The following is a 19,723-nucleotide window of genomic DNA, read 5'->3' as shown; positions in this document are numbered from 1 at the left end:
GAAAGAAAGAAAGAAAGGAAAGATCACAGCAAACACCCTACTGCTAATCCTCCCCCTGCCCCAATTCCCACAAAAGAAAAATTATACAAGTTGTTTTTGGCAAGAAGTACAAAACTGAATGCATATGAACATGAAAATATGATTCTTCTTTCCAGCCTCCAGCTCCGTCTCATTCATCTGAGATAATAATCAGAGGAATATATAGATAATGATGTTGAAAAAAAGAAAAGAAAAGCGGGAAGTTGATGGAAGGGGAATGAGGGCATTCCTCAGCCAAGGCCCCCATCAATCTCAGGGCCCGCCTGGGCTGAGGGTAAAATAACAAAGCCCGTATTTATCTCAAAAAGAAGACAACTCTGAACTTCAGACAACCCCAAAGACCAGCCAGGCCCAGCCAGCTTCCTCCTCCTGTCAACTTAAGTTGTCTGAAAGCAATTTTGGGGACTGTTCTCCTTCCTCCTCAAAGGCGGACAAGTGTCACCCATGTGCAACATTTACAAAATGGTGGCTGTCCTCGATTCGCGACTACCCCATAGCCCCAAATTGAACGTCCCTCTTCAGGGGTGGGCTGCTGGGGGTCCATCGCAGGGTTTCGGGAGAACCCCCAAATCCCACTCCTGGCTGGCCCCGCCCACGCAGCCCCTCCCCTCCCAGGAGTCCCCACGCGGCCTGTTTTGGATGCAGGTAAGTGCAGGGCGCACACGGAGGCTCGGGGAAGGCGAAAAATGGGCCTACCGGAAGTTCGGGAAGAGGGCCTCCGGAGCCTGGGGAGACTGTTTTCGCCCTCCCGGAGGCTCAAAGAAAGACTCCAGAGCCCAGGGAGGGCAAAAATGCCCCCCGCCGTGCAGGAGGCAGACCAGGCCACGCCCACAATGGCCACGCCCACCCAGCAACTGAGCAGAGTATCCCTTGCTAAAATTTTTGAAGCCCACCCCTGGCCCTCTCTCAACAGAATGGGGTGGGATACGACATCGTCTACCTCCAGTCTACCACACGGTCCTCAGCCATCTGCACCGCTGAGGTGACCCCGAGGAGTAAATTTCGTAAATTTCAATTTTATCGCTCGATGTTGTGGGGAACTGAGGTAAAACTGGCGGGGGAAAGAAGCACCCATTCAGCCACGAAGTAAATTAAACTTTTATTCTGCCGTACATATTTATATTGATGGGCTCTCGGCCGAGCCCAGACTTTGATATACAATGTAGAAAGCAAAAGCTAGGCTTATTGGACACCCCACCCCCCCTAAAAGGCAGATCTTCAGGCCAGGAAAATCCACTCGTGTGTGCAGTCGGGTACTACCTCACCTGAAGTTACATTTGCCCTGTTGGTCAACCGTTGAAGACAATTCCAATTTAAAAAATAGGGGGTTGGTTTCCTGTGTTTTATTTATTTATTTATTTATTTTAAAAAAAGGATTGAAATGATTCGAAAAAGTCTTCCCGGAAGGACAATTCCATTCAATTCAGGTAACCCCGAATCTATCGCACTGGGGGTATTTTATCTTCGTGCGCACAGGGTGTATGTGTACGTGTGCGGAGCCTGGCCTGCGCGCTTGTAAACTGCTTCACTGCTGGGCTGAGGTTGAAATAATGGATAATAATCTTCATGGTAATAACAATAAGAATAAGAACAATCATGCGCCCACAGGCTCTTTCGTTAACGGTTTATGGTCCCGTGAGGCACTCCTGTAGCAGAGACAGACCCGTCCTCCGAGAAGGCCGGGGTTCCTCAGAAGGGGGCATCTTCGGTAGACAAGCCGGGTTTGGGGGGTGGGGCGGGGGAGGTCTGTGCATAGTCGCCTATTTCTTCAAAGCGAGACATGATTTTCTTCCTGAAACGGAGGAGGCTCCTTAATCGCAGGGGAGTTGAACTGGGGAAAGCATAGTTAAATTTATTCCTGGCAACAAAAGGAACCATCCACTCACTGACCTATCTCTCTGGCGTATGACCCTCGGAAGCACATGGGACGTCCACAGGATATCGTGACAAGTCCCGTACTTTACCCTGGGGCAGGTGTGGGATTGTTAGACTGGAGGGAGGGAGGGAGAAGGGGAAGGAACGAAGGAAGGTGGAAAAGGGGGGGACGGGGAAGGGAGGAATGAGAAGAACAAGGGTGAAGGGAGGGAGAGAGGAAGGAAGAAAAGGGAGATGGGGAAGGGGGGAGAAGCAAGGAATGAGGAGAAGGACAAGGGAGAAGGGAGGGAGGGGAGGAGGAAAAGAGGAAAGGAGGAAGGAAGGAAAGGGGGATGGAGAAGGGAGAAGGGAAGGAGGAAAAGGGAGAAGGAAGCAATGAGGTGGGCAAAGGAGAAGAAATGGAAGGAAGGAGGGAGGAAAAGGGAGAGGGAGAAGGAGAAGGAAGGAAACAAGAGAAGGGAGGAGGAAAAGAAGAAGGAAGGAAGGAAGGAAGGAAGGAAGGAAGGAAGGAAGGAAGGAAGGAAGGAAGGAAGGAAGGAAGGAAGGAAGGAAGGAAAAAAAATAAGAAGGAAAGAGGCCCAGGTCTGGGAGTTTTACCCAGGCTTCCTGAGTGACAGGTCTTCCTACCGTTGAAATCAGCTGCTTCCCAAGAAAAACGACGACACGAACACTCTTGTATGCCTGTCAACCAGGAAGCTGCGAGGAGTCTGGCTGAAAGCAACAAGCTGTGGAGAACACAAAAGAAAAAACACGCAAAGCCTTGCTGGTAAGCCAGCAAAAGTTTGACCTAATTTCTCCTGAAAGGATGGAAATACTAAAACTTGGGGGGGTGGGACGGGGAGGACAAAACCCAGTAACCCAAAAGACCAAGAATTGCCAAAGAAATTTGTGAGGATTAAAAATTCAGGGGAAGAAGGGGTGATCATGGGGGGGGGGGGAGGAGAAGCAGATTCTGACCCACGTGGTCATCGAGGGAGATCTTCTGTACTTCCTTCCAAAACCGTAGCAACTTTCTTCCCTACCGTCCTCCTACCCCGTAACTCAGGGCTCTCCAAACTTAGCAACTTGGAAGACTTGCGGACTTCAACTCCCAGAATTCCCCAAGTCTTCCAAGTTGCTAAGTTTGGAGACCCTCCCTCCCACAACAGATCAGGATGACGCGTGCAAGATTTATCTCCACTCCAGATACACAACTTCCTCTTGGCGACGTGAGGCTCTCCCGCTACTTATCGGAGCCTTTCCGCGGCCGGCGGAACGTGGGGGTGTCTTTGTTCAGGGCGTAGATCCTTCGGGAGAACTCCTCAAATTCGCCCAGGACTTGATCGTCGCATTCCACGGCTACCGCGTGATCCACCGGGATGTAGTTGAAGGCCGCCAGTTGGTCTCCCGAACCGAACCCCATGGCCTCCAGACCCATGATCTCTTCCGCCTGCTCCACAGTACAAAGGAGGTTGGTGCCCAGCGCGCCGCAGAAGATGCTGGGCCGCTCGCGAGTGGCCGTCCCGGGCTGCTCGCTGGAGAACGGGGTGCCGTTAATGGCACGCGTAGGTCCCTGGAGTGATTCTGGAGGATTCCGGGAGCTGCTCGAGCTCCTGTTCTCGCCGTTGACGCCGAGCTGCGAATCCTCGCCCGTTTTGCTCCTGTCTTTCGAGAAGTCAATGGAGGTATCTAAAGAGGAGGATAAGGAGACCACCGTTTTCTCCGCCTCTCCCGCGATGGTGATGGGTTGGGTGAAAGCCGAGTTTTGACTCGGAAGTTGGGACTTGTGCAGCAGTCTCTCGTTCTCCGAGTTAGCCCGTTTGCGAAGCCCTTTGTCTGGAGACGGGTGGTTGCCGGAAAAGCAGACATCCAAACCCCCAAATGCAGAACCTTGTCTCTTTGGAACGGGGATGGCGCTGGAAACGTGGTGGCGATCGCTATTGAGGAACGGGAGAAAGAGGGTTAAAATCAGCGGGCCTTTGAAGAAATGTCCTGCAACTTTAAGGGGGCTACTGAGAACCCCGGAGAAACACAAGACCTCCCCCTCCCAGATTTGCTATTCATATTTATTCTCTGTAAATCAGGGGTGTCAAACATGATTTCATTGAGGCCAAATCAGGGCTGTATTTGACCTTGGGAGGGGCTGGTGTGTCTGCCCAGCTTGATGTCACTCATGTCGGACGTGCCTGAGCTCTCTGCCAGTGAAAACAGAGCTCCGTTTTTGCTGCAACAACCTCCTGCAACCCTCTGCCAGCAAAACGGAGCTCGGTGTTGTGGTCCACCAGCAGCCCACAGAGCTAGCTGCAGTCGGACAGTGAGGAGGACCATGGGCCAGTTTTGCAGTCAGGGGAAGGCCCAGACGAGGGCTCTGCATTGGAGGCAGAGGTGGGGCCAGGGCCATCTGGGAGTGATGTGCGGACTTCGGAGCCCCCAGAGTCGGACAGCAGAGAGGCAGAGGAACTGGAGGAGCCTGTTCCTAGTGCACGCAGGCGCAGAGCTGCCAGAAGGCAAGAGCAGCTAAAGCAAAAAGGAAGACTCGGGAGTAAGGCCTGGAGATGACTGGCCCCTCCCATAAGGCTTAAAAGAGCAGCAAAAGCTCTTGGGCTCTTTGTAGGAAAGCAGCGTTGCTAAATGTGTTTCCAGTTGGCGTCTCTTGTTTCTGAACTTCATGGGGTTTTGTCAAGAAAGACCTTTGGCAGCGTGTCAAAGAAGATAAAGGTTTGTGATAAGCCCAAAGGACTTTTTCTGAAAGATTTGTTTTGCAATTAATTTGGACTAAGCTGGGAATGAAGTAATTCTCAGCTGTTATAATAAAACAGTTTTGTTTGAGACTAATTGTGTCCTATAATGACTAAGTGTGGGAGCCCCGACCCTCTGGAATGGATTGCCCACTGAGCTCAGGACAGCCCCCGACCTTCTTTCCTTCCGTCATGAGCTGAAGACGTGGCTCTTCCGCCAATTAAACTGATCCGTTTGGGGGTACACTGGTATAATTTTAAATCGTTTTTTAATTGGGTTACTGATTTTAATTTGGTATTGTATTGTGATTTGTATTGAAGTTGTCATTTTGTAAGCCGCCTTGAGTCCCTAGGGAGAAAGGCAGCATATAAATCGCAATCAATCAATCAATCAATCAATCAATCAATCAATCAATAAATAAGTGAGCCTAGTCACAACACTCGGGAGGGCCATGCACAGCCCTCCCGATATCCGTTTTCTCTGGCAGGGGCATTACAGGCCGGTCCTTCGCTGTTTCCAGGGTGGCCCTGCGGGCCAGATCTAAGCACCCCAAGGGCTGGATCCGGCCCACGGCCTTGAGTTTGACACCCCTGCTGTAAATAGTTTGGGAGGTTTGCAGATAATCCTACGGCTGAGGATTATCTGCATGGGGTGTAGAGAGCTGATTTGAGGCCATGCTGAAACTCAAGATATTCTCCAAAGCACCTGAGGGCAGGACAAGAAGCAATGGGTGGAAACTAATCAAGGAGAGAAGCAACTTAGAACTAAGGAGAAATTTCCTGACAGTGAGAACAATTAACCAGTGGAACAACTTGCCACCAGAAGTTGTGGATGCTCCAACATTGGAGGTTTTTAAGAAGAGATTGGATAACCATTTGCCTGAAGTGGTGTAGGGTCTCCTGCCTAAGCAGGGGGTTGGACTAGAAGACCTCCAAGGTCCCTTCTAACTCTTGTTATTCTGTTACACAACCAATTGTTTAGTGACCGTTCGAAGTTAGAATGAAACAAGTGACTTACGACCAAAACAGACATGAGGATGTTTCCTCCTTGTATGTTCCTCAACATACTTCTTTTACTGGAGCTCCAGATAATTTTAAAAGTTTTCAAATCCCTGGGGCATCATATATACTGCAAGTCTACACTTCAGCTATTATACTTGACGTCAGAGGCCTCTGCCTTTCCCATTTCTGACCAGAGTTAGAACTAAAATTCTAATAGAAGAGAATATTTGTAGCTCAGAGTTGACCCAAAGCTGATATTGGTGGTCTCTGACCTTGGTTGTTTTCTTGTAGACCCAACTAGGTAACATCATCAGTACTAGAAAGGGTTTGAGGAGAAGAAGAAAGAGGGGAGGAGGAGGAGGAGGGGGAGGAGGAGGAGGAGGAGGAGGAGGAGGAGGGTCCCTTGGGAGTTGGGTGGCATAGAAATTTGATAAATTAAATTAAATTAAATTAAATGACGACTGTGGGGTTCTTGGTGCTCTCTGATCTTGGTTGTTTTCTTGTAGACGTTTCATTACCCAACTAGGTAACATCATCAGTGCTAGAAGGGAGTAGGGTTTGCTCTCTGTTTACATACAACGGCTTGCACCGTCAGTGTTGGTGGGAGTGTTTTTGATGGTTCCTTGATTAGGCTGTTGTTAGGCTCCCTTCTAACACTGATGACGTTACCTAGCTGGGTAATAAAACGTCTGCAAGAAAAGCACCAAGCTCAGGGAACACCAAGGACTCCACAACTCAAGTTCTGTTTAGATATAATTTATCCCCTTCCATCACAAAGCAGGTGTCTTGATTTGCTTTGACTTAAATCCCAAAGCTCGAACATTTGGCTCTTTCCTAACCCCAGAAAATGAAAATCCTCTTGAAGGTAGGGTTTCGCCGTCCAACAAAAACGGGATTTTCCTGCTCATTCTCCCACGCTTCAAGTCTTCAGGAAGACAGTTCTTGAGAATCCCAGGACTGCAAGAGACAACCTAGGAATACGGGAGCCGCTGAGTTTGCATAAGGGCTCTTAGCTCCCTTTAATCCTAATAAGGATTAAACTGCTAATTGGAACACCCACCTCGGAAAAAAACCCCGTATCTGTATGTTTTTAATTTATTGCTCACATATCCTGCCACAACCGTAAAAAGATTCTTGGCAGCGGGACAGAAACTTGATTCATGTTTGAAGTTAAAATGCCACCGAAGCCCAGCCCGACTTTTAAGAATCTACACATAATTAGTCATAGGAGATTCAAGGCTTGGTTTGTTCGGTAGTAAAATCATGCTCCTTAACTAAAACCGAACCACCTTTGTCTTCGCTTGCAAGCGATCTGTCGGTCGGTGGAGTGAAGAAGGTCATCTTATTAGTTCTGATTTGACACCGGCTAAAGATTTGAGTTGGCCAGATATGGACATGTTCTGCCTTTGAATAAGAGCAGAGGTGTCAAACTCAAGGCCCGGGGCCCGGATCTGGCCCGGAAACAACGAAGGACCGGCCCGCGGTGCCTCTGCCAGAAAAAAGGGAGCTCCGTTTTCACTGGCAGAGGGATGCAGGAGGCCGTCGCAGCTGAAAACAGAGCTTGGGAGCTGTTGTGGTCCGCCAGCAGCCTGCAGAGCTAGCAGCAGAGTCAGACAATAAGGAATCTGGGGAGAAACATGGGCCAGTCCTGGAGTCTGGGGGAGGCTCGGATGAGGGCTCTGCGTCGGAGGCAGAGATGGGGCCAGGGCCATCTGGGAGTGATGTGCAGACTCCGAAGCCTCCAGGGTCGGACATCAGAGAGGCAGAGGAACAAGAGGAGCCTGTTCCTAGTGCGCGCATGCGCAGAGCTGCCAGAAGGCAAGAACAGTTAAAACAAAAGGGACAACTCGGGAGTAAGGCTTGGAGATGATTGGTCTCTCCCATAAGACATAAAGGAAGAACAAAGTCACATGGGCCTTTGCAGGAAGCAACATTGTGGATGGTGTCGGTTTGAAGCTCCGTTTTTGGATTCTGTGTTTCCGTGCGGCCTTGCCAAGATAATTGCCAATTGGGCCTTTGGCAGCGTGTCAAAGAGGATAAAGGTGGGTGTTTACCAGCCTTATCCGAAGGACTGTGGCAGACTTCCGTTGGACTATTTATAAACTCTTACTGATTCAGCACGTGCTGTGAATGAAAGGAATTCACAGCCATTAAAATAAGAAAAAGGGTTTGGGGGACTAATTGTCCCCTGTGTGCTTTTTACTATATCAGGAAGCCTAGGTCAGAACAGGAGCTCGTTTTTGCTGGCAGAGCGCTCGGGCCTCCACAGGAGCACCCGACGCCGGTAATAGCAGTTACAGTATAAAGAAGAAAAGTGAAACATGGAGAAAAAACGAGATATACAACAATTATCACCAAAGAAAAAACGAGGTATACAACGTCTTCCCACAGAGTGAATCAAGTCTTTTAGTTCTGCAGATGTTATCATGTGAAACCAAGATTGAATGATGGCTTCTATTAACTGAGTTTTATTGCTGGGTTGCTTCTGACTAAAAAAATTGTTTAGTTGGCTCCATAGATTTTCCATTGAGTTAAGGTCTGGGCTATTCCCAGGCCATTCCAGCAGTGGAATAGGATTATCTTGAAACTCCAAAAATTAGAATAGAATAGAATAGAATAGAATAGAATAGAATAGAATAGAATAGAATAGAATAGAATAGAATAGAATAGAATAGAATAATAGGAATAGAATAGAATAGAATAGAATAGAATAGAATAGAATAGAATGAAAGAAATAATAGGAATAGAATAGAATAGAATAGAATAGAATAGAATAGAATAGAATAGAATAGAATAGAATAGAATAGAATAGAATAGAATAGAATAGAACAGAACAGAACAGAATAGAATTCTGGTGTTATTAGCCATCAAACCTCAAAAATGCACTTTCCCCAAAAGGTTTCCACAATTTGGGCCACTACTGTGTTTGTACCCAGATGAAACATTTGGTCTGCATAGGGAATAAAACACGGTCCTTTAAAGCAGAGAATAAGAAAAGGCCAAGCATATTGGCAACAGCCATGGGGAGGCTGCGGAATTGAGGGAGGGAGAGACCGGGGGGGGGAGAGATGGGGAGTGGGCAGGTCAGTGGGTGCCGAAGGAGAAGCGGAGAGAGGGGAGTAAACACGTATCAACCTTGTTCTACTTACGGAGTAAAATCACTCCAGGATCCCAATGGGTTTTCTATTGGCCCAAATCCAGAATAGCGAACATACCTACTACGGTTTTCCTAATCCGTGGCTGATCTGGAATGTGATTGTTTTGGGGGGTTTCAAAGAAAAACACATTTTCTGTTTTTCGCTGGCCTTAATTAATAATGTAGCCATATATCTGCCTCCAAGTGAAAGTTTCACATTTTTTTTTTTAAAAAAAGGGCCTCTTTTTCTCTGGGTTACAGTGAATTTAAAGCTAGTCGGGAGTATTTTTACTTGGTTAAAAAACTGTCTCAACGAAAGCCATTCCTGGACCACAGCAAAATCAGCTTTAATAATCCTAGTGAGCTGGGCAACAAGAGCATCTTCGGTAAGAAAGACGCAGACGGAATTGCAGGTTTCCCCATATCCTGTGTTTTCTGGGAAAAAAGTTTAATCTTTGGGCTATTTTATCTATTACAGGAAGTCCTCGACTTACGACCACAATGGAGCCCAAGATTTATATTGTAAAAGTGAAACATTTGTTTAACTGAATTTTCCCCTGTTTTACGACCTTCCTTGCCAGTCGTTAAGTGAATCACTGCAATGGATAAGTCAGTAACCCGGTTGTTAAGTGAATCACTGCAATGGATAAGTCAGTAACCCGGTTGTTAAGTGAATCACTGCAATGGATAAGTCAGTAACCCGGTTGTTAAGTGAATCACAGCAATGGATAAGCCAGTAACCCGGTTATTAAGTGAATCACTGCAATGAATAAGTCAGTAACCTAGTTGTTAAGTGAATCACTGCAATGGATAAGTCAGTAACCCGGTTGTTAAGTGGATCACAGCAATGGATAAGCCAGTAACCCGGTTATTAAGTGAATCACTGCAATGGATAAGCCAGTAACCTGGTTGTTAAGTGAATCACTGCAATGGATAAGTCAGTAACCCGGTTGTTAAGTGAATCACTGCAATGGATAAGTCAGTAACCCGGTTGTTAAGTAAATCACAGCAATGGATAAGCCAGTAACCCGGTTGTTAAGTGAATCTGGCTTCCCCATTGACTTCGCTTGTCCGAAGGTTGCAAAGGGAGGGGGGGGTGTGTCACGTGACCTAGGGACACAGCCAACGGTCGTAAGTATGAACCGATTGCCAAGCGTCTTAATTTTGATCATGTGACCATGGGGGGGTGCTACAAAAGTGGTAACTGTGAGAAAAGGTCCTAAGTCACTTTTTTTTCCAGTGCCGCGGTAACTTGGAACGGTCACTAAATGAACTGTCGTTAAGTCGAGGACTATCTGTGCAAGTAGTCCTCGACTTACGGCCACAAAGCAAGACAGTTGTTAAGTAAGTGGTGCTTCATTTGACAATTTTAAAAGTTAAAGTAAATCCCTGCGGTTGTCAACGCGAGTCATGCGGTCGTTAAACGAATCTGGCTTCCTGCCACTGACTTTGCTGGTCAGAAGCCGGCTAGGAAGGTCTTAAATGGTTGATCACCGGATGTTGTGACTGTCATAGATACATGAGGGTCCGAATTTTGATCGTGTGATCAAAAGGGGGGCTGCTGCTACAACAGGGTTTAAGCCCAAGGACCCGTTGTAAGTCACTTTTGCTCCAGATGGATGGTCGTAAGTCAAAAGATTGCCCGCGCCGTCGTGCAAAGCGAAGCAAGAACTACTCACCATCTAACCATGAGGCCGTGCTCCAGGAAGTTTTTCAGGTTGGGAAGGGTCTGCCTTAAATCTGGAGTCCCCAGCCCATGCTGGTATCTAAGCTATGGAAAGAGAACAGAGAGGTTTAGAAGGCAGCAGCTAAGAGGGGCTTCCGGAGGAGCTCGGGGGGGAAGCGAGTTGTGCTGCAAACTGGAGGATTTTTAAGAAGCTCGGAGGAAATTCCAGGAAAGGATTTTTGCGGACATTTTAGAAGGAAGGGAAAGAGTGGTGGGATTCAATTGTTTTTTTTTTTTTTTTGACTACCGGTTCTGTGGGCGTGGCATGGCTTGGTGGGCGTGGCAGGGGAAGGATACTGTGAAATCACCATTCCCACTCCACTCCAGGGGGAAGGATACTGCAAAATCCCCATTTCCTTCCCGATCAGCTGGGACTCGGGAGGCAGAGAATAGGTGGGGGCGGGGCCAGACAGAGGTGGTATTTACCGTTTCTCCGGACTACTCAAAATTTCCGCTACCGGTTCTCCAGAACTGGTCAGAACCTGCTGAATAACCACCTCTGAGGGGAAACCCCACTGATTCGCCTATGTGAGCGCACGTAGGGGGGGGGGACACTCAGTGGAAGAGACTAGACTGCCATCGGTCAGAAACGGTGTAGGGCAGGGGTGTCAAACTCACGGCCCCGGGGGCTGGATCCGGGCCGCGGGGCGCTTAGATCTGGCCCGCGGGGCCACCCTGGAAACAGCGAAGGACTGCCCCGCAGTGCCTCTGCCAGTGAAAATGGAGCTTGGGAGGGCCATGTGAGGCCCCCCCTGAGCTCCGTTTTCGCTGGCAGAGGGTTACAGCAGGCCGTCGCAGCCGAAAACGGAGCTCGGGAGCCCGTTTTCACTGGCAGAGTGCTCGGGCCGCCATAGGTGCCCCCGACACGAGTGACTTCGAGCTGGCCACGCCCCGCTGGCCACGCCCCCCCCAAGGTCAAACACAACCCTGATGCGGCCCTCAATAAAATCGAATTTGACACCTCTGGTGTAGGGTCTCCTGCTTGGGGGAGGGGTTGGATTGATGATCTACAACAATGATGGCTAACCTTTTTGCCGTCGTTTTTTTGCCCCCCGCTTTTGGCAGGCGATGGCACGGTGGGCCCAATAGGCCTGGTTTTTTGCCCTCCCCAGGCGCCAGAGGCTTTATTGGAGCCTGAGAAGGGCAAAAAAAACAGCCTTCCAGTCCCAAAGGAAGTTGGCAAACAGGCCGTTTCTGGCCTCCAGAGTGGGGGAGGCTGTTTTAGCCCTCCCCAGGCTCTAGAAAGCCTCTGGAGCCTGGGGAGAGGAAAAAACGGGCCTTCACCACCCCCTCAGAGGTCAGAAACAGCATGTTTCCTGACTTCCAGTGGGCCTGGAAGGCCCAAAAATGAGTTGGCTGGTGCACGCATGCGCGCTGGAGCTGAGCTAGGGCAACGCTCGCGTGCCCACCGATATGGCTCCGCATGCCACCTGTGGCACACATACCACAGGTTCCCCATCACGGATCTACAAGGTCCCTTCCAATTCTGTAATTCTGTAAGTGGAAATACTGTAGAAGCAAAATGAAAGCCCTTTAATCTGTTTTGGAGACGTTTTGTACTATCCAGAGATACTCGGGAGATTCTTAATATAAGAAAGATGTTCAAAAGAGAAATGGATGGAACGAGCAGAGGTGGCCGAATTGTTTTAATTGAAGAGAGAAGAATACACACCCAACTTCGTATCCATCTGGAAACTGCTTCTAGATTTTGTGCTTGAGGTAGAGAAAAAAATGACACTCTGATTTTAGGAATTACTAATCAGAGGGATTTTTTTTTTTTAGAAAGGACTACTACCGTGTTTCCCCGAAAATAAAACCCTGTCTTATATTTTTTTGAACCCTGAAATAAGCCTTTATCGCCATGCGTTCAAAAGCCCGATTGGGTTTCTTATCAGGGGACAGGGTGGATAAAAATCAATGATTTTTTTTTAAAAAATAAAAAAAAAATCAGATTTTTTTTTATTTAAATCGGATTTTTTTGATTTAAATCGGATTTTTTTGATTTTTATCAAATTTATTTTAATAAAAAACTTTGGGGGTAAAAATCTATCGTAAGATAGTTTTCTATTTAAGATACATAAATGATTTAGTTTATTCAGCATGAAATGGAGCTGAGTTATGTAGCAGGAGGTTGTATATTCTGCAACACTGGGACTATCGGTGAGTCAACGGTGGGTCAAAGGAGTAGCAGAAATGACAGTTGCTCTTTAAAAATTATGATTTAAATCAAGTCTTTTTACTAGTGATTTAAATCATGATTTAAATCGACTCGATTTAAATCAAATCCACCCTGTCAGGGGATGTCTTATTTTGGGGGAAACAGGGTATATACACTGAGGGTGTAGAGTAAAAAGCTGAGGCTGCTAACTTACTATGTTCGTTCTACTGCACTGAAGAGTTGGAAGTTAATGCTATTTCCCCCCCCCCCCTTTATCCTACAGTTCTCTCGTTCCCCTTTTCCTGCTATTTTCAGTGTCACTTATATGCTCCGAGAAGTTCGAAACAATTATAGTTAATTCCAAAGTTTGACTCCTGCAGATAAACCAGGCGTATCACATAAAGGAGCAAGAGTGTTCACACTTAGAGCTGAATTCACGCTCAATTTCCCTTCTACATCAACTCGGCCCTTCAGATCTGCAGGCTAAAGGAGCAGTTACACTAGATCAGGGGTGTCAAACTCGATTTGAGGGGCACATGAGGTTGTGTTTAACCTCGGGGTGTGGGGGGGGCAGCTCTACGTCAGTCGTGTTGGACGTGGCTGGGGGGGGGGTCCTTCCCTCCTTCCTACTTTCCTTCCCATTTTCCTTTCTTCTTCATTCTCCTTTCTTCCTCCTTCCTTCTTTTTCTTTTTCTTCGTCTTTCCTCTTTCCCTTTCTCTTTTCCTGTCCCTTCTTGGATGCTCAAATGCAAAAGGGGACACATTTCTCCTTTTGTTTCGCTTTTAGTTTGGTGAAAACGGAGCCCGGCGTGGCTGCACGTAATCCTCCCGGGCTCCATTTTCACTGGCAGAGGCATTGGTGGCCGGTCCTTTGCTGTTTTCAGGGCGGCCCCACGGGCCGGATACGGCCCGCAGGCCTTGAGTTTGACACCCCTGTGCTAGATTGTCAAGAACAGGGGGTTCCCAACCCCTGATCCGGGACCAACACTTCACCACGGCATGCCAGAAACCGGGTAACACAAACAAGCGAAGCCCCATCCACGGGATGTAGGCAGTACGGGAAACCATGGCCCCCTCTGATCCGTGGAAAAATCTCCCTCCACAGAATTAGACCCTGGTGCCCAAAAGGTTGGGGGTCACTGATCTAGAACCCTCCAGTACACTGTATATCGACGGCACACTGATCAAAAATGAAAGATCACTCACCCCCACAAGCAGCAAGCCATAAACTCATGCATACCCATCTGTACACTATGGTAATTTTACGACCTCTGGCCTTCATGCTGGCTCAGGAATTCTGGGAGTTGAAGTCCACAGGTCTTCAAGTTGCCATGGTTACCCACCCCTGCTATACAGGTAGTCCTCGACTTACAACCACAAATAGGGCCCACAATTTTCCATTCTAAGCACCGAGCCGGGGTGGCGCAGTGGTTAGAGTGCAGTAGTGCAGGCTACTTCTGCTGACTGCCTGCAATTTGGCAGTTCGAATCTCACCGGGCTCAAGGTTGACTCGGCCTTCTGTCCTTCCGAGGTCGGTAAAATGAGAACCCAGATTGTTGAGGGCAAGAGGCTGACTCTGTAAACCTCTTAGGGAAACCGTAAAGCATTGTGGAGGGATATATGTCTAAGTGCTATTGGGAAGGAAGGGAGGGAGGGAGGGAGGGAGGGAGGGAGGGAAGGAAGGAAGGAAGGAAGGAAGGAAGGAAGGAAGGAAGGAAGGAAGGAAGGAAGGAAGGAAAGAAGGGTGGGTTTGATCCTGACCGGCTCAGAGTTGACTCAGCCTTCCATCCCTCCAAGGTGGGTAAAATGAGGACCCAGATTGTTGGGGGCAAGAGGCTGACTCTGTAAACCTCTTAGGGAGAACCGTAAAGCATTGTGGAGGAATATATGTCTAAGTGCTATTGGGAAGGGAGGGAGGGAGGGAGGGAGGGAGGGAGGAAGGAAGGAAGGAAGGAAGGAAGGAAGGAAGGAAGGAAGGAAGGAAGGAAGGAAGGACGGACCCGTGGTCGTACAGTGGTTAGAATGCAATATTGCAGGCTAACTCTGCCCACTGCCAGGAGTTCGATCCTGACTGGCTCAAGGTTGACTCAGCCTTCCATCCTTCTGAGGTCAGTAAAATGAGAACCCAGATTTGGGGGAGGCAAGAGGCTGACTCTGTAAACCGCTTAGAGAGGGCTGGAAAGCACTGTGAAGCGGTATATAAGTCTAAGTGCTATTGCTATTGCTAAGCAAGACCGTTGTTGTGTGAGTTTTGCTCCATTTTGCAACTCTTCTTGCCACCGTTGTTAAGTGAGCCACTGCAGTTGTTAAGTCAGCCACAGGGTTGTTAAGTGAATCTGGCTTCCCCGTTGACTTTGCTTGCCAGAAGGTTGCAAAACGGATCACGTGACGTGGGGACGCAACAACTGTCATAACCATGAACCCCCGTTGCCCAAGTATCTGAATTTTGATCGCAGGGCTGTTGCAACTGTCCTGTGAAAACGGTCGTAAAACGGTCACTTTTTTTCAGTGCTGCTGTAAGTTTGGTCACTAAATGAGTGGTTGCAAGTCGAGCACTAGTACTCTTTCAAAGGCTCAGGAAAATTAGACCGAGAGCAAGGCACAAGAATCCAACAGCGCAATAACTCCATCTCTCCATGCTGTGGGCAAACCACCAAAAAAACTAAATTTATCTCCAGCAGGAAAAATTCTCTCAAATTTCTTAACAGCCGGTCATTCAAACAGCTAAAGGAAATTCTATTTCAAGAACTCATTTGCTAAACATTAAGTAATGAGGTCCCTTCAAGCTTGGCTGATCTCAAAACAGCCAAGCAGTTATCAGGTCTGTTAAGATTTTAAACTGCAGGCTAGACCAGGAAGTGAAAACAGAAGAAGAGAAAGTAAATCATTTCTGAGAATGTGTCTATTGAGCAAGCTAAGATAAATAGAAACAAAACACAATTCGCATTATACCTTAATGCCTTTTCAAATTTTACTTTAAAAAAACAACAGCCATCACATATGGGCATTGCCCATGCAATACATTTCTTCGTGAAAGTTCAGCTTTTCAGATTTTAATTCGGTCAAAAAAAATTGAATGAAGAGAGTTCAAGCATCAATTCAAAAGTTAGTAGCGCTTTTGGTAAGACCACACATGGAATATTGTATCCAGTTTTGGTCACTACATTATATAAAAAATGTTGAGACTCTGGAAAGGGTCCAGAGAAGAGCAACAAAGATGATTAGGATTGTAAGAATTGAGTCTAGTCTAGTGAAAAGAAGGACTAAGGGGTGACATGATAGCAGTCTTCCAATATCTGAGGGGCTACCACGAAGAGGAGGAGGTCAACTTATTCTCCAAAGCACCTGAGGGTAGGACAAGAAGCAGTGTGTGGAAACTCATCAAGAAGAGAAGCAACTTAGAACTAAGGAGAGATTTCCTGACATTGAGGACAATTAATCAGCAGTATTCTGAATAACGGGAAGCAAGCTTCCTATAATCTCCGCTGTCCTCACCACTCTCTGTAGGGACTTTCTATCTGAGGCATTGCAGCCACCAAACCAAAGAGGAATGCAGTTTGTTAAAACGCTCTCAATCGTGCCTCTGTAAAAAGTGGCCAGGACAGAAGGAGGAAGACGTGCTCTCCTCATCCGACTAAGAACTTTGAGCTAAGGAGAAATTTCCTGACAATGAGAACAATTAATCAGTGGAGCTGCTTGCCTCCAGAAGTTGTGGGTGCTTCAACACTGGAAATCTTTAGGAAGAGACTGGACAGACATTCGTCCGGAATGATATAGGGCCGTGATGGCGAACCAACGGCATGCGTGCCAGAGGTGGCCTGCAAAGCCCCCTCTGTGGGCACACCCGTCAGCTGCTCTTCTGGTTTCCGGCACCAGAAAAATGGCCTGAAAAGGCCCCAAAAACTGGCCAAAAACCAGGCATGTGCATGCATACCGATCAGCTGATTTTCGTGTTTCCAGCGCACACATGCATGTGCATGCACACGCGTGCCAGTTTGGGCACTTGGTACCGAAAAGGTTCGCCATCCCTGATATAGGGTCTCCTCTTGAGCAGGGGGTTGGACTACGTGACCTCTGAGGTCCCTTCCAACTCTGTTATTCTATTCTGTTCTCTCGTATGCAATATTCTGATCTTCTAATAATAGAGAGAAAAATGATGAGGGAAGTAAGATAAACTTTTAACTGTAGACTCATTATAGCTCTCTAATTCACAACAAATTATTGGATATGATTTGTGTTAAAAGGGCAACTTAGAAGGCTGTGAGGCCTTTAGATGTTTCAAACTCAAAACACACTAACCTGTGTTTTAATTCTTTACAGCTAGACCAGTCTTATATTACAACCGGAAACTTCCTCAAACTTTATGCTTTTATATTTACATAAACTTTTCAATACCGTTAAGCAATGTTTATCAGATTTCAGCGCAAGAGCGTGTTGTCTTTATATGATCTCACTTGAAGGGAACTCGCTCATTAATCTAAAAACTACATCAAGGATCCCCCCCACCCCGCAAAACAGTTAAAGGTTCACAAGGCCAAGAAAATCTGGAATTAAAACAAGTTATGTTTCCATGAACGGTAAAAGGTTTAATCTTACACTGAAAACAAAAACGGTTTCCCCTCCGCCCCAAAGATCTTGCAGTCCAAACTTCAGATCTGGTATTAAAATATAGATGTCAACAAATTGCAAACTGGAACGAAGCTGGTTTAAGTACTAATCTGATATACAGTCAATTCCTGAACTGAAATTGAGTGGATGAACAAGTAATCCGATATAAGGCAAGAGAATTCTCCCTTCGATAGAACAAATACCCTCCATGCATTTTGCTAGAATTCAACAGAAAGCAAAACCGGGACAAGAGAATAAACCAGGATTAATTTCCCAACCCCCCATCCCTCGATTATAAAATTCCCTATTGCTCTTCGCTGTCCATCTTTTAATCTCATAGGATTATCCAGTGTTTCCTAATTGGCATTTTACAGAGAGTGCTCGACTTACAACATTCATTTAGTGACCGTCCGAAGTTACAGCGACATTGAAAAAAGTGACTTATGACCGTTTTTTCGGACTTATGACCGTTGCAGCATCCCCCCATGGTCATGTGATCAAAATCCAGCCACTTGGCAACTGACTCACATTTATGACGGTCGCAGTGTCCCCGGAGTTACGTGGTCTCCTTTTGTAACCTTCTGATAAGTGAAGTCAATAGGGAAGCCGGATTCACTTAACAACTGTGTTAAGTGATTCGCTGAACAACTGTGGCAAGAACTGTGGCTAGTGGACAACCATTTAGATAGGAGCCAGCCGTGTGCAGCAGTTGCAAAAAAGCCAACACAGTTCTAGGCTGCATAAACAGAGGGACAGAATCAAGATCACGTGAAGTGTTAATACCACTTTATAAGGCCTTGATAAGGCCACACTTGGAATCCTGCATTCAGTTTTGGTCGCTACGATGTAAAAAAGATGTGGAGACTCTAGAAAGAGTGCAGAGAAGAGCAACAAAGAGGATTAGGGGACTGGAGGCTAAAACATTTGAAGAACAGTTGCAGGAACTGGGTATGTCTAGTTTGATGAAAAGAAGGACTAGGGAAGACATAATAGCAGTCTTCCGATATCTCAGGGGCTGCCCCAAACAAGAGGGAGTCAAGCTATTCTCCAAAGCACCTGAAGGCAGGACAAGAAGCAATGGGTGGAAACTAATCAAGGAGAGAAGCAACTTAGAACTAAGGAGGAATTTCCTGACAATGAGAACAATTAATCAGTGGAACAATTTGCCTGCAGAAGCTGTGAATGCTGCATCACTGAAAGTTTTTAAGAAGATGTCTGATAACCATTTGTCTAAAGTGATGTAGGGCTTCCTGACCAGAAGACCTCCAAGGTCCCTTCCAAATCTGTTATTCTATTCTATTCTATTCTATTCTATTCTATTCTATTCTATTCTATTCTATTCTATTCTATTCTATTCTATTCTATTCTATTCTATTCTATTTGTCGTAAAACTGGGTGCCTTACGGCTTAACAATGTTAAATCGGGGCTCAATTACGGCCGTAAGTCGAGGACTGCCTGCGTTGACAAAATGCCCACGGGACGTGTGTGACTGTCTTGCCTTTCGTAGTTCAATGCCTTCTCCATCTGTCTTTAGTTTCCCTGATTTTTTCCACGAGAAGACATAAGGACAGCTCTTCTTTCCTTGGGTTCCTTGGCAGGGATGCTACTTTTACCGTCAATCCCGGGTCTGTTGGAGAATTTTCCCCTATCCCGGAGAAAACTATCCACCCAACTTTCCTGCCCACACACTTAATGGAGATAAACAGCTGTTACTTATTCTTTAAGCGGTGTTGACTGCAGGCACTCCTATTTCCAATGCTGGAAATACAGCTGAGATCTTCCTTGGCTCACCAAATCAAATCGCAGATGGAACGAAAGACAGTGGCCAACTGCTCCATCCGACTGTAACACTCATCCCTCCTAATTTCCCACCATTTGACAGTCAGCTTACTTAGACAGTTCTCTTATCCATGTTTAAAGTAGGGAGGGAAAAAAACCACATTAGTGAATTCTTTGCCTTCTACTTCTGGCTTGTTATCTTGCAAACTTTTTTTTTCTTTTTGCTATGATATCCTGTTTGTTTTGCTTCTTAGTTAATAGTGTTTAAAAAAATATCCGGGCTACGTCCTAACAATATTTCTTATTTCTGGTTTTGCAAGATTTGGGGGACAAAAGAAATGAAACGAAAGGGAAGGTCCTGTCAGTCTAGGCAAGCAACAGGAGACCAGTTCAATATATATATATATATATATATTTAAAAAAAAGATCTGTACTAGGATGAGAAAAAAAATAAAGATACTGTCCTATCAAAATCAACTTTGCTTAGCTATTATGATCGGGCACAAGATGTGATTGCAGAATTAATTGTAATGGGTCCTTAAGAGCACTGAATGCTGCTCTTAAAAACACCCTAGTAAAGATTTCTTCCAATACATCCAGTGAAAGCAGAAGTAGTCCTCAACTTATGTCTGCAAGTCATGAAATGGGCCGGTTTTGCTGAAAACCAGAAGCAAATGCCAGT

General features: G+C 46.5%; 1 protein-coding gene across 3 annotated transcripts in view; it reads right to left on the bottom strand.

Annotated features, from left to right (window-relative positions):
• Positions 1-1,401: 1,401 nt before the first annotated feature.
• The window catches only part of UVRAG (UV radiation resistance associated), a 94,083-nt gene continuing 75,761 nt past the window's right edge, over positions 1,402-19,723 (bottom strand). For 2 of the 3 annotated variants that reach the window (XM_070942989.1, XM_070942990.1), the window contains 2 exons: positions 10,449-10,540; positions 1,402-3,830 (listed from right to left, as the gene is read on the bottom strand). In XM_070942989.1, the coding sequence (XP_070799090.1) occupies positions 3,137-3,830; positions 10,449-10,540 (786 nt within the window). In that variant the 3' untranslated portion in view covers positions 1,402-3,136. The remainder of the gene's footprint in view (positions 3,831-10,448; positions 10,541-19,723) is intronic. The other variant, XM_070942991.1, reaches the window with a different exon arrangement.

This window comes from Pituophis catenifer, unplaced genomic scaffold (genome assembly GCF_029215685.1).
Source record: "Pituophis catenifer annectens isolate HBS135680 unplaced genomic scaffold, rPitCat1.0.hap2 SCAF_4, whole genome shotgun sequence".
Lineage (NCBI taxonomy): Eukaryota > Metazoa > Chordata > Lepidosauria > Squamata > Colubridae > Pituophis > Pituophis catenifer.
The sequence above is the reverse complement of the archived record's forward strand: the minus strand, read 5'-3'. Positions and strand labels throughout refer to the sequence as shown.